At 40.7% G+C, this 13,903-nt stretch overlaps 1 protein-coding gene across 1 annotated transcript in view; it reads left to right on the top strand.

Moving 5' to 3' along the window:
• Positions 1-5,238: 5,238 nt before the first annotated feature.
• The window catches only part of ANKRD13C (ankyrin repeat domain 13C), a 164,419-nt gene continuing 155,754 nt past the window's right edge, over positions 5,239-13,903 (top strand). Inside the window, exon 1 of the mRNA XM_007948319.2 lies at positions 5,239-5,686. Within this exon, the coding sequence (XP_007946510.1) occupies positions 5,239-5,686 (448 nt within the window). The remainder of the gene's footprint in view (positions 5,687-13,903) is intronic.

Genomic DNA, 13,903 nt, shown 5'->3' with positions numbered 1-13,903 from the left:
GAACACATAAGTCAATAAAATCCTCAATTAGAAAATTTTAAGAGACACCAGTTTATCAGAAGTTATTTCTTTCTGCTATTAAAGGCAAATCAGACATTATCTGGATTCTTACACAGTGAGGTAAGTGAGGTAAGACATATTTATCTGCAGAACTCCAGAATATTATCCATTATTATCCAACTGTTCAGCTGTTGCTTAATTAGATGCTATTTATGTGACATTGAATAAAAAGTAAATATTTTGTCCATGAATTATTTATCATTATATATTGATATAATCGATAATCACATATTTCATTTAATCCATGACAGTGTATAATACGAAAGTTGCCTCCCCCCACCCACAAGTATCACTCTTTAAATCTCTGAATCCAGTATTTTTTAGAACCTTTCTTGTATGTGTCTCCACAATGCCTTCCTTACCCCTCTTCCATTATGAAATGTTTTTGAAGTTTGGAGGCATTGGCCCCACCTCTGGCTTAGAGATGAGTCCTGATTGGACAAAACTGATCAGGGCACTCACAGGGATAGTTCAGGTAACCCAGCCAGAGCCAATCAGTATTTTCTTGGGGCTTGGATATTTTATCCATGCCAAGCTCCTTATTTCTGTGGTTACAGGGTCGGTCCCGCCCCCCCCTTCCCCCGCCTGAAGGAGGAAACACACGGCCCTTGTTACCCAAATGACCCCTGTTATCTCTGGCTTTTGTATACTTGAGGGAAGCCATGTTGAGGAAGACACTTCAACCAGGAGAAACACATAGAGATTCATGGAGAAACTAAGATGGAGTCTGTGAGGAGCTGCTCTTGAAGATCTCTTTCAGCACATTTCCATTAGGTAAGTCAGTAAGTGCCTTTAAGCCAAATTCAGTGAAATTTACTGTTACTTATAAATGAAAAAAAATTGTCAAAAATATGTCTTCTGTTGGACCTCACATAAGAATCTAAGAGAAGAATAGTTTCAGTGTCATCAGATTAGAATTATTAAATTTACTTAGTGTCTCATCACTAAATATACAGTTACCTTGATACATTGTAGATACTTTGGGGTTTTATGTCCTAATTGATAGATTAATTCAATGACTATTTATTATTAATATTAAGCATTCACTATAAGGAGGGAGCTCTGGTGGCGTAGTGCCTAAGGCATTTGATTGCTAAACAGAAGGCTGGTGGTTCAAACCTACCTGCCACTCCTCAGAAGGAAGAACGGGCAATCTACCTCTGTAGAGATACTGCCTTGGAAACACAAGGAGGGGTCACTGTGAATTGGACTTGACTCAATGGCAGTGAGTTTGGTTTTGGTTTTATCTGTAAGGAAGTGTGCTTGGTTGGTATTGGGGATACAACAGAAGCGTATTTCCAGGCCTCAGAGAACTCAAGGTATTAATCGAGGAGAGAGACAAGAATGTCAGGAAGATATGTAAAATTCATAACGGGAAATCAGAAAGAAGGTGAAGGAAGGACACCTAATCCAGCCTGGTGGCTGTTGGGTAGAGATGGGGAGGGAGGGGCTGGTGTCACTAAAGATTCCTAAGGAAGAGTTTAAGTTTGTTTTTGTTTTTGGTGCCATGACTCTAGTGGCAGTGTAGTGAAGTCTAGGGACCCATTTTCAGAAGAATCTTTTTAAGTGTATAAAATACTTTGGATTACAAAAGAAGCCTAAAGTATTGAAATAGTTTTCAGAATATTAAAAAAAAGTTTGTAATTAGTAATATTTGTGCTTTATTAATATTGAAGAATGAGATCTAGCAATGGGCATAATTCTTAACATAACGTTGATCTATTGATGACTGTAAATAATATTTTGAACTATCTCAAATGTACATGAATATTCTGTGGTTTCTTTTGGTTGCAGTCATAGGTATTGCTAATACTGTTGTGGTTTGTGGCCTGTTTTCATAATAGAAGGATGCACTAAATTTCATTTAGAGGTTTAGTCTGATGTAATTTCTTGGACCTCTGAATTCTACATCAAGTTAAAAACCCTTGTGCTAAGAAGAGATAATATTTGAACTGACCCTTTACAGACTGAAGGAGTTATTTAGGTGGATGAAATGGAAATGAGTTCTGGACGCAGGGAACAGTATATGCAAAGGCATAGAGTCATGAGAGGGGATAAGCTAAGTTTGCTTTATTTAGAATGAACAGTGAATTTGGCAATGGGGTGAGAAGTGAAACTGGAAAGACTGGCAAAATCTCACATATTTGGGACATGGGTTGATTACTCCTTAAGGTGATTAAATGTGAGTGTTTGAAATCTACTGCAAACTACTATTACCTAGCATATATAAGCTTCCAACAGTTGCTCTTTGTGATCTACACCCTGACTTCCTTTAGAAGTCTCATTTGCCACTAATTTTCCTGTCACATGCTGTGCTCTAATGATTCCCAAATATCATGCTATAATTATACAGCATATAAAGAGCCAAGCATACTGCTTGTTTTAAAATCAAAAAACCAAACCCATTGCCAGAGTTGATTCCTACTCATAGAATGCCTATAGGACAGAGTAGAAGTGTCCCATAGTGTTTCCAAGGCTGTAAATCTTTATCTAAGCAGAAGGCCTTATGTTTCCCTTATTGAGGGGCTGGTGGATCTGAACTGCCAAGCTTTTGGTTAGTAGTCCAATGATTTAACTACAGGGCCACCAGAGCTCCTTCCTGGGTTAGAGTTAACAATGAATATTACACACTGTGGAAGAATAAAAAATTGTATATACGTGTTCAATCACTTTTGCTTTCTGGTTCGTTTTAGGTGCTGATTTGGTACTGGTGGAACATAATTGGACCCCCTCTCCCCAAGAAAGCAAACAAGATAGATTGATTTGAATAAGTTAGGAAGAAGATGGGAGATAAAAACATAAATGACAGGGAAGGATGAAGGCAGACCAGTTCCCATAGATTATTGTCCCCCCCCAGGGAGGGATAAAGTTTGCTTAAAAAATAAATGATTTTTATTTAAGTAAATGAGTCTTGAGAAACAAATGGGTGAAGACCTAGGGACATTTTGCTAAACTCCCTCTCTCCCCGACTTCCTCCAGCTTTTGTTACTGTCAAGGCTTTATGGATATCATCTCTATGTTTCTTTAGAATCTAATACTGGTTTGAGGTTGGCCATGTGCAAAAAGGACATGAAGGTGGCATCTTCTGACCTCTCTAACTTCACAAGAGGAAGACAGAATCACCATCAGCAGCCCAAGGCTTATTCCTATAAGTTAGACACTAACATCCCTCCCACGGTATTCATTATTTCTATGCTGGGTTCGATAATTTATTGCCGTGCCACACAGAACTCACAGACAATACAATTATGGGATATATTGGGAAGTAATAGGCTATACAATTCAGGTTCAGAAATATGCTCAGGACACAACTCTTCAATGAGGACATCTTCCCTGTGCTGTGCCCTCAGACGTGCCTCTCTGGCCCTTGGCCTCTTTTCCTGGCCTCTGCCTCTATAGGCCAGGTAAGCCTGCTGCTCTGTCTCATGCTCTTGGTTCCCCTACCACCTTCTTTCCCCAGTGGTGTCTCTTAGTTAAGGCAATCCAGCGCAGGGATCTCAGGTCCAAGGACTGGCTCCACTTCACCTCCAGCTCTTCTCTCTTGATGGCAGTGAGATCCCCCCTCTGCTTCTAAAAACAAAAAACCAAACTCACTGCCCACTCAGATGTGAGTCATAGCGACCCCTCCTTGGGTTTCTGAGGTGGTATCACTACTGAAATAGATTGCCCAATGTAGATTGTCCAACCTTCCTTCCCAGGAATGGCTGGTGGGTTGACTGCCAGCCATCTGGTTAGCAGTCAAATGCCTTAGGGACTACAACACCAGAGTTCCCCCTCTGCTTCTAGGAGGGCTCATTTTAATTCTGGCAGAGTGACAAGACTAACCAATCCCAACATCAGAGTCCCACACACCTTATTTGCATGGTCCCACCCAATAATCAGGAGCTCTGGTAGCTTAGTGCCTAAAAGACACTTGACTGCTAACCAGAAGGCTGGCGGTTCAAACCCACCAGCCACTCCTCCAAAGGAAGATGGGGCAATCTACTTCCGTAGTGACACTGCCTCGGAAACCCAAGGAGGGGTCGCTATGAGTCCAGTCAGATTCCACGGCACATAACAATAACCACCCAATAATCTGGAGGGAGTTTAAAGACTAGGCTAGAAAAGAGGAAACAAGTAATTCACTGCACGGCACCATGAAGTGGTCCAGTGATAGTCCAGTTACACAGTTATTTACCTTCCTTGAGCACACGCTCTTTCATTCAAGAATATCTTGAGTGCCCTTCTGACCCCATTCAGCTGAACAGCCTACCATTTTCCAAGGTCAACTCCTCAACTCTTCTATAATGACTTTTCTGACACCCCAACACTAAAATTTACCCCTCTTCTCTTTTTTTTGCGTGCAATTTAGCAACTTGGTTTGTTTTGGCTCAACTTCATTCCTGGCACAGTTAAATACTGTGCCAATTGTCTTTCCTCTACTGACTCCTTGGAATTAGCTGCGGCATTTTTATAAATCTAGCTCAGTGTAGGGCACACAATAGATGCTTAGTGAGTATTTACTGAATGGGTGTGCTATGTATTTCAGTGACATCACATCCTGCGAGCAGTTGCGTCATTCTGCACCCAAGGCCCAAAGGCCTGGGAGTTTAAGTCACTGTTGAGCGCATGTACCTGACATCCCCAAGGCAGGCCAAGGCTTCAGACCGCCCACAAGAAACTCGAGATCCAGGAGGGTTGGGTCTTGGACCTTAAACTGTCATCCAGAACGGAGACTCCAGCTTACAGTGGAAGCACGCTGCCTGAGATGGGCCTGCGCTCAGTTACTATCTGGGAATAGAAGCTAGGAGAGTGTGGAGCCGAGCAGCTCACTTATCGCGTTGTTTCCTCCCTCTTCACTCTCGAGGGAGTTCTCGCGATAGGAGCTAGGAGAAGATGGCCGTGGCCTGTTTTTCGGTGTGAAGCTGTGCTGGCGTCGGCTGCAAGAACTGAGATCTCGTGCCGGGGGCATCTGGAGCTCTAGCTCCCCCCAGCGAGCGCGCGTCCCTTCGTGCCTAGGCGAGAGCCAGCTCTTTTTCCTCTAGGAGATGCGTTTGTCCCAGGCTAGGGGACGCTCTGGGAGTTCATGCTGCGCTGGAGGCTCCTGGCCGCCGCTCTAATCGTCTTGTGCCGCCGCAGCGCCAGCTTCATCCCCGGCGGTGATCCTCCCGGAAACCCCCCCTGCCCCTGGTGGAGGCTATGACCGGGGAGAAGATTCGCTCTTTGCGGAGGGATCACAAGCCCAGCAAAGAAGAAGAGGGGGACCTACTGGAGCCAGGGGATGAGGAAGCGGCGGCTGCCCTCGGCGGCACCTTTACTAGATGCAGGATTGGCACAGGCGGCAGCGGCAAGGGAGGCAAAGCCTGTCATAAGATCTTCAGTAACCATCACCATCGGCTGCAGTTGAAGGCATCTCCGGCCTCCTCCAATCCCCCCGGAGCCCCGGCTTTGCCGCTGCACAATTCCTCCGTGACTACCGCCTCTCAGTCCCCGGCTGCTCTAGCGGGCACCAATCCCATTGCTGTCGTCACAGAAGGAGGTAGTTGTCCCGCACACTACCCGGTGCACGAGTGCGTCTTCAAGGGGGATGTGAGGAGATTGTCCTCTCTCATCCGCACTCATAATATCGGGCAGAAAGATAATCACGGTGAGGAGCTTGCCCTCTCCACCTCTCCTTCCTCCAGCCTAAGGTGTACCTCCCTAGGTCTCAAGTATCCTAGGCTCCAACAGGCCTTTCTTCCCTCCTCTTTTACGCTTTCCGGGACAAACGCCGTATCTTGACCGATTCAGTAATAGCGTGGTAGTGGTCAGGGGTGGTGGTGGGGGTGGGGGTTGATTCCTGTGGGTACAAAGGAATGTTTTCCTTCTTGTACGCTTGAAAGTTCCTACGAGCAGCTGTTTTGTTTATCTTTTGAGACAGGCCTTCTGTGGGCTAGTTCTTGACTCAAAGAAATTTTAGGTTGCCTTTTCTCCAACCTAACTTCTTCCTTTGTTTATGGAACTATGTATCTTTGTTTTTCTTTCTTCCACCTTGGGGTCTTTCATTTTGAACATATAATTTGCCCTCTTCCCTTCATTACTAAGACCCGTATCCCAACTTGATTGCAAATGGTTGTGATTTCTACCTGCTATCAGGTGTCCATTTCTTTACTTGCAGGAAAATTTGTTTGATATAAAGTGAGAACAGTTTGCATTTAAGATGGATATAGACTTTTTGATTTCTGAAAGCCACGCAATAGAATTTTGTTGGCGTTTGATATGTAGGACAACTAAAGTGATTTTTGAGTAGCTGATTTTTTTGTTGAAGGGACGTTTTGAGTTTTTTGCTTGTTTTGGGAATTTAATTGCTAGTAGTAATGACTTAATGGCTGTGATTAAAAATAGTAACTTCATAGTAACGTTATCATAGTCTGTGTGACAAAGTGTAGTATCATTTGTTATTGAAGGACTGTGATTCTTCTTTTTGCTTTGTCTTAACTCATCAGCTGAGTTTTTTTTTCCCTCCCTCCTGTTTCTCTGGCTCTGATTACATGATCAAGTTGACTTTCAAGCAACAAGTAAACATTAATGAAAACGAATTTGAACCCTCAGCTTATTTCCAGTATTTAATAAGCCATTTAAAACTTAGTAGTTGATATTGTTGATAGTTCTGATTTTTAACTTAATTATTGTATACATTCATTTAAAACTGTGCTCAAAATCATTTGAGACATTGATGAAATACTTGCCTGTGGAATAAGCTCCCTTAGTTCACTTGGATTCTAGGTTCTTGTAAGAATTTAGGACAGAAATTGAGATTTAAAAATTCAGTAAAGTTCTCATTGGTTATATAATTATTTAACAACTGTACTTGTTTTCTGATTTTCAGTATTGTACTAATTGTAATACTTGACATTTATCATAGATCAAATCCCCCAAAATGGTCCTCAAAGCTCCACACAATTTTTCATCTACTTTTAATTTGTTTCATTATTTACTATTGTCATGTTGTTGTTGTTGTTATGTGCCATCTAGTCGGACCCGACTCATAGCGACCCCTCCTTGGATTTTCAAGGCAGTATCACTATGGAAGCAGATTGCCCCATCTTCCTTTCGAGGAGTGGCTGGTGGGTTTGAACTGCCAGTCTTCTGATTAGCAGTCAAGTGCCTTAGGCACTATGCTACCAGAGCTCTGTACTATTGTAATAATAAGCATAATATTTGTTGATGGTAATTATATTCTCACTTTTGAGCAGTGGTCATTTGTGGAAGATGGGTTGTAGCCTCTGGTCATTAGTCAATTATTAGGAAGCTTTTCAGATTTGATCTGCATAGTAACTATTTTTTATTTTATGGTCTTTGCCTTTAAAATAATTATATTTCCTTGACATATCCCTGAAAATAGGCAAAATACTCCTTTTGAGAGTATCTCCCTTTAAAAGAAGAGTGACTATGACTGGCAAAGTGCAATAAGAAGGTAGATTGGAACAGGATTTCCATGTTTGTTAATCCATGGAGTACATGTATTAAAGAAGAAATTCTGTTCGATGTAATTAGAATCTGCAATATTCTAAGACTGTTGTTCTTAGTTCTCTGAAATTTGCTTTTTAAATTGCTTTATGCACCAGATGTTTACATTGTATTTAGCTGCCCTTATATTGCTGATAGGAGCTCTGGTAGCTAGTGCCTAAAGCGCTTGACTGCTAACCAGAAGTCGGCGGTTCAAACCCACCAGTCACTCCTCGGAATGAAGGTTGGGCAATCTACTTCCGTAGTGATACTGCCTTGGAAACCCAAGGAGGGGTCGCTATGAGTCGGGCCCGACTCAATGGCACATAACAACAACGTATTGCTGATATTTTTCATAAATGTAACCAGTCACATACTTGTGGAAAGTGGAATTGGGTTTTCCCCTTTAGTATATACCTTCTCATCTTCTTCAGTGAAGTTTCTTGTTAAGAATAATTTCTATTGAGTGTACTGTTTCTTTAGTCTTTTTCCTGATGCAATGGTTAAAATGCTTGGCTGCTAACCAAAAGGTCGGCTGTTCAAATGCATCAGCTATTCCACAGGAAAAGGAGAAAGATATTGCAGTCTGGTTCTGTAAAGATTTATAGCCTTAGAAACCCTGTAGGCAGTTCTTCTCTGTCCAATAGAGTCCCTGTGAGTTCAGAATCTACACAAGCGCAGTGGGTTTGGTGTTTTTTCCCCCTCAGTAACTTCATATTTTTCCCATTACATTACTTTTGCTCTTGATATTTTACTGACCTGGATGCTTTGTTTAGATTTTTAGGATATTTTTCTTGTCAAATCATAAAAACACATTTTTTAAATTACCCAAACAAAAACAGCATACGTACTGCATTTGGATTGTTGTAAGTTGATAGGTTCATAGAGTCATACACTCATTCAGCTGTATAACAGAGCCACATAATCATACCACATCATATCACATAGTTTTATAGTCACTGTAGGAATTTGTTCCATAGCATGATGATAATGATTCATTAGAAATACAATTTATTGACTGTGTCAGCATTATGCTAAGTATTTACATACACTATCCCATTAAATGCTCAAAACAACCCTGCAAAGCAGATTCTTTTATCATCATTAAAAACAAAGAAAGTGAAGCCCAGAGAGAGAGGAAAACTTTGCTCAAGTTGTGTACTTAGTATAAGTGGCAAGGTTAAGAATTAAGTAATGGCTGGTAGCATGGTGGCTAAGGCACTTGACTGCTAACCAGAAGGCTGGCGGTTCAAACCCACCAGCCACTCCCCGGAATGAAGATGAGGCAATCTACTTCCATAGTGATACTGCCTTGGAAACCCAAGGAGGGGTTGCTGAGTCGGGGCTGACTCGATGGCATAACAACAGTACTCCTGGTAGCGTAGTGCCTAAAGCACTTGGCTGCTAACCGGAAGGCTGGTGGTTCAAACCCACCAGCCACTCCTCGGAAGGAAGGTTGGGCAATCTACTTCTGTAGTGATATTGCCTCAGAAACCCAAAGAAGCGTCACTATGACTCGGGTCCGGCTCGAGGGCACATAACAAAAACAGTAGTACTCCAAAGTCCATGATCAACCTCTTTATAAATATTTCTACTGAGAAGGAACAGCTTTACTGCAAGGAAGTCAATTCTCATAGTTTATATGGTAATTTACAGAAAACAAAGTTCTTTTATATATATTTTCTTATTAATCCTTACATTAGTCTTGTAGAGAAATTCTGTTGTTGGACAGTTACCAGTTTTTCTGTAGAGCCCAAATCTGGCATTCTTGTTTGTTTTATTTCATGTAATGGCATGAATTAATTGGCTACATTGTCCACAACAGTAGTCTTAGATATTTGACAAGAGCTATCATATTTCCCTTACCTTCAAGTTAAAACATTTGTAACTTCTGTGTCCATTTCTGATACAACAGCTTTTGAATTGCTTAGAATGTTTTTAAGGAGCATAATAAATACTGTATGTTTCTTAAATAAATAAGATGATGAAAATCTTAATCTCCTTTCAGTAAGTTTGTCTATTTGCTTTGTTGGATGGTACTCAGAACTAACTTTAGGGCTGGAGCTGTTTAGTATCCTCATAAGCAAAGACAACCAGGAGAGTACCTTCATTTTTCTAAAGAAGCACACATTTAAAAACACAGTGCAAGATAATGCTAATGTTTTCAAATTTTTTCTCAAATGATTGCCTTTCCATTCTATCCTTTTTTTTGTGTGTTTTTATTATTATTATTAACCTCAGAACAGAACTTTTACATTTCTTAAATTTTACCTTGTTGGCTTTTGATCTTTCATTTCACCTAGCTTGAAGAGTTTATTGAGTGTTAATCTGGTTACTATTAAATTAACTATTCACTAGCTCTTTTACTTTTCATTGATCTCTGATTTGATAAATTTGTGTATGTATTAGCAAATTATTTCAGTTGAATTGGAGCAAGGATAGAGCCTTTTATGGTAAAATGTTGGATGAGTAGGAACTCATTTTTCCAACCATTGGTTATTTTGAGAAATGTATCCTGGGTGCAAACATACCTCCTGAAATGTAAATTAAATACATTAACAGCTTGGTATAATATGTATTTACTGTGTTCAAATGTGCCAAATGATTGAGACTCATCATTTATTTAATAACTGATTTTCTTTAGATGGGGAAAAGGGAACATTACATTAAATGTACACTGATTTGTTAAACTTTAATATATTTTTAGTTATATTGCTTTTTTTTCACTTCAGCTTAGTCTAAGCTTTTTTTCACATTTAAAAGGTAAAGATTTTTTTTGTTTGTTTTATCAATCACTTTCTGCTATTGGTGGTTAGGTATCATGATGACATACTATTTCGTTGGTACTAATTTTTTTTACTTTAGGATTGAATATTATTATGAAGCATATTGAAGACTTGGTTGTTTTTTACTGCACTTCTTACTATTAAATTTGTAATTTTGTTTTTTCCTTAATTGAGTTAAATATCCTTAGAAGTTAAATACCTTCTCTTAGACATTATTGTGAAGCTTTTAGGTGCTACAGTGATGATAACTTCTTGGTGTACGAATTGCTCAAATCACTCTTGTAAACCAAAAACCAAACACACTGCCACCAAGTCGAACCCAACTCATAGCGACCCCTCCTTGGGTTTCCAAGGCGGTATCACTATGGAAGTAGATTCCCCAACCTTCCTTCCTAGGAGTGGCTGGTGGGTTTGAACTGCCAGACTTCTGGTTAGCAGTCAAATGCCTTAGGCACTATACCACTGATGTGAAAAATTTCTGATCTATTCTGAGAGATTTGGCCATATCTGCTGTCTTTAATTATATTGCCTAGCATGTAGGAGCTCTGGTAGCGTATTTCCTAAGGCACTTGACTGTTAAGCAAAGGGCTGTTGGTTCAAACCCACCAGCCACTCCTCAGAAGGAAGGTTGGACAATCTACTTCCATAGTGATACCGCCTGGGAAACCCAAGGAGGGGTCACTATGAGTTGGGTCCAACTCGAGGGCATATTACAACTACAACAAGAAGCATGTAACAAGATATTTTCTGCATACATGGTTACTTTTTCAAGTTTATTGAAGATTCTTGAAGCTATTTCTTAGAATGATTATAGAGTTTTCAAATTTAAATTAAAAGTCAGTGGAGAGTATGTTGCCAATGCAGGTAACTCAAAGAAGTAACATGAAGCGGTTAGTATGTATAACATCTGTGCCTGGTGGTTGACACATTTCTTCAGATAGAGATTTTAAGACATCTTAATTTCAGAAAGATTGAAACTATGCATCTAATAATTGAGGAAATAGGGTAATCTGTTTTTGGCTGTATGACTATTTTGACTTAGTATAAATCTTCTATTTTTGATGTTACTTACTTACTGTTTTTGCACTAAAATTCTCATAAGGGTTGTTGCAAGGAATAATACGTTATAAGTCTGTTTGAGAAGAGGCAGATATAAAGTTAAACTCACATGGGAAAACCAATTTTTACTTAAACCTCCATTGAACATGTTTAGCCAGTTGTTGTTGTTGTTGTTAAGTGCCGTCGAGTCGTTTCCAACCCATAGTGACCCCATGCACAGCAGAACGAAACACTGCCCGATCCCGCACCAGCCCCACAATCCCTGCTGTACTTGAGCCCATCATCGCAGCCACCGTATCAATCCATCTCGTTGAAGGCCTCCCCCTCTTTCGTCGACCCTCCACCCTACCAAGCATGACATCCTTCTCCAGGGAATGGTCCCTCCTTACAACATGACCAAAATAGGTGAGACGAAGTCTGGCCATTCTTGCTTCCAAGGAGCATTCTGGCTGCACTTCCTCCAGGACAGATCTGTTAGTTCTTTTAGCAGTCCATGGTACTTTCAGCATTCTTTGCCAGCACCACAACTCAAAAGCATCAACTCTTCTTCAGTCTTCCTTATTCATTGTCCAGCTCTCACATGCATATGAGGCAATTGGAAATATCATGGCTTGTGTCAGGTGCACCTTAGTCCTCAAGGAGATATCCTTGCTTCTCAGCACTTGAAACAGTTCCTTCGCAGTTGACTTTCCCAGTGCTACACGTCGTCTAATGTCCTGACTGCTGCTTCCGTTGGCATCGATTGTAGAACCAAGCAACGTGAATTCTTTGACAACCTCAATCTTCTCTCCATTTATTGTGATGCTGCTCATTGGTCCAGTTGTGAGGATTTTTGTTTTCTTTATTTTGAGATGTAATCCATACTGCAGACTGTATTCTTCAACCTTCATCAGTAGGTGCCTTAAGTCATCCTCACTTTCAGCAAGCCAAGTTGTATCGTCTGCATATCTCAGTAGAGAGTTAAAGTGATGGTTAGTCCATAGAAGAATATTAGTAGTTTTATATTTGTTCACATATTTTTTCATCTATTAGAACTTTAAAATATTTTTGTTATTGTGATTTGGGTGAAAGTTTACAGAGCAAATTCATTTTCCATACAGCAGTTCATACACATTTTATCTCAGGACATTGCCTGCAATTCCCCACAATGTAACAACTCTCTTCCCACTTCCTTCCCAAGGTTACCTCTTCCCTGTGTCCTTCTCTCCCATGCACTCTGGTCCCAACCTCCAGCTCTCTCCCTGTGCAAACACTACCTTTCTGTTTTCCCATGATTGATCACTCTGATGAGTGTATCTACCTGATGTAAATGTTTACCCCATTTGCCTGTCTAATGTTTGGGTGGATGCCATAGGAGTGAGCTTAGTTCCAGAACTGAAGGGTTACTAGGGACCATAGTCTCAGGGGTCTCACCAGATTCTACCAGACCAGCAAACCTGGGCTCTCTCTTTTTTTTTTTTAAATGATTTTGAGTTTTGTTCCACATTGTTCTCCCACTATATTGAGAATCTCCTTCACCGATCCCCCTCTGAATGGTTGCCAGTGGTAGCTGGGCACCATCTAGTTCTTCTGGTCCCATGGTTATATAGGCTGACAGTCATATGGTCTACTAATTTGTTGGACTTACTGTTTCCATGTATCTTTGGTTTTCTTCATTCTTTGCTTTGGATGAGGAGAGACTCATTGTTGCATCTAGATGGCTGCTTGCAAGCTTTTAAGACCCCAGTCACTACTTATCAAAGTAGGATGTAGAACAGTGTTTTTGTGTATTATGTTATGCCAGTTGAGCTTGATGTCTCTTGGGACCACAACCCTGAGCTCACGGGTCCAGCCACTCGCTCCCTCCAGGTAGCTGGCTGTGGCCAAGAAGGTACCCTGGCCTCTTGTCAGCACTACCATACATTGGGACATTCTTACAACAAATACAAATAAACATGTAGAAATATTGTCTGCTAACGCTATTCATGGTCATGAGCACACTCCCCCTGCCTACACATATCTGATCATTCAGCCTGTCCAGCCATCTATCCTTCATACATCAATGCTTGCCGTCACTGGTAATGCAGTACTGTACATGCAAAAGGGTTCATCTTTGTTTTCTGTACCTCCTGTGTACCTCTCTATGTCTTCCTCTTTCTCTGTGTTACCATGTTGATCACTCACATTTGGAACATTGCCATTCCCTTCATCCAAATCAATACTTGTCTCTATCTACCAGTGTTTTGTCCCGTCCTCTCCATCCCTTGTAACCAACAAAGAAAATTTCCTTCCATGTATAAACCTTTCCTTCACTTTTTACAATAAGGAACTAATACAGTATTTGTCCTTCTGTGATTAACTTATTTCACTCAGCATAATGTTCTCTAAATTAATTCATGTTCTGTGGTGTTTTGCAGATTCTACATTATTCTTTATTGTTGCATAGTATTCCATTGTGTGTATGTACCATAGTTTGGTTATCCATTCTTCTGTTGATGGGCATTTAGGTTGTTTCCATCTCTTTGCTATTGTAAATAGTGCTGTGATGAACA

This window comes from Orycteropus afer, unplaced genomic scaffold (assembly GCF_000298275.1).
Source record: "Orycteropus afer afer isolate SDZICR_OR568_19922 unplaced genomic scaffold, OryAfe1.0 scaffold00213, whole genome shotgun sequence".
NCBI lineage: Eukaryota > Metazoa > Chordata > Mammalia > Tubulidentata > Orycteropodidae > Orycteropus > Orycteropus afer.
Note: the sequence above shows the minus strand (reverse complement) of the source record. Positions and strands in the feature narration are given on the sequence as shown.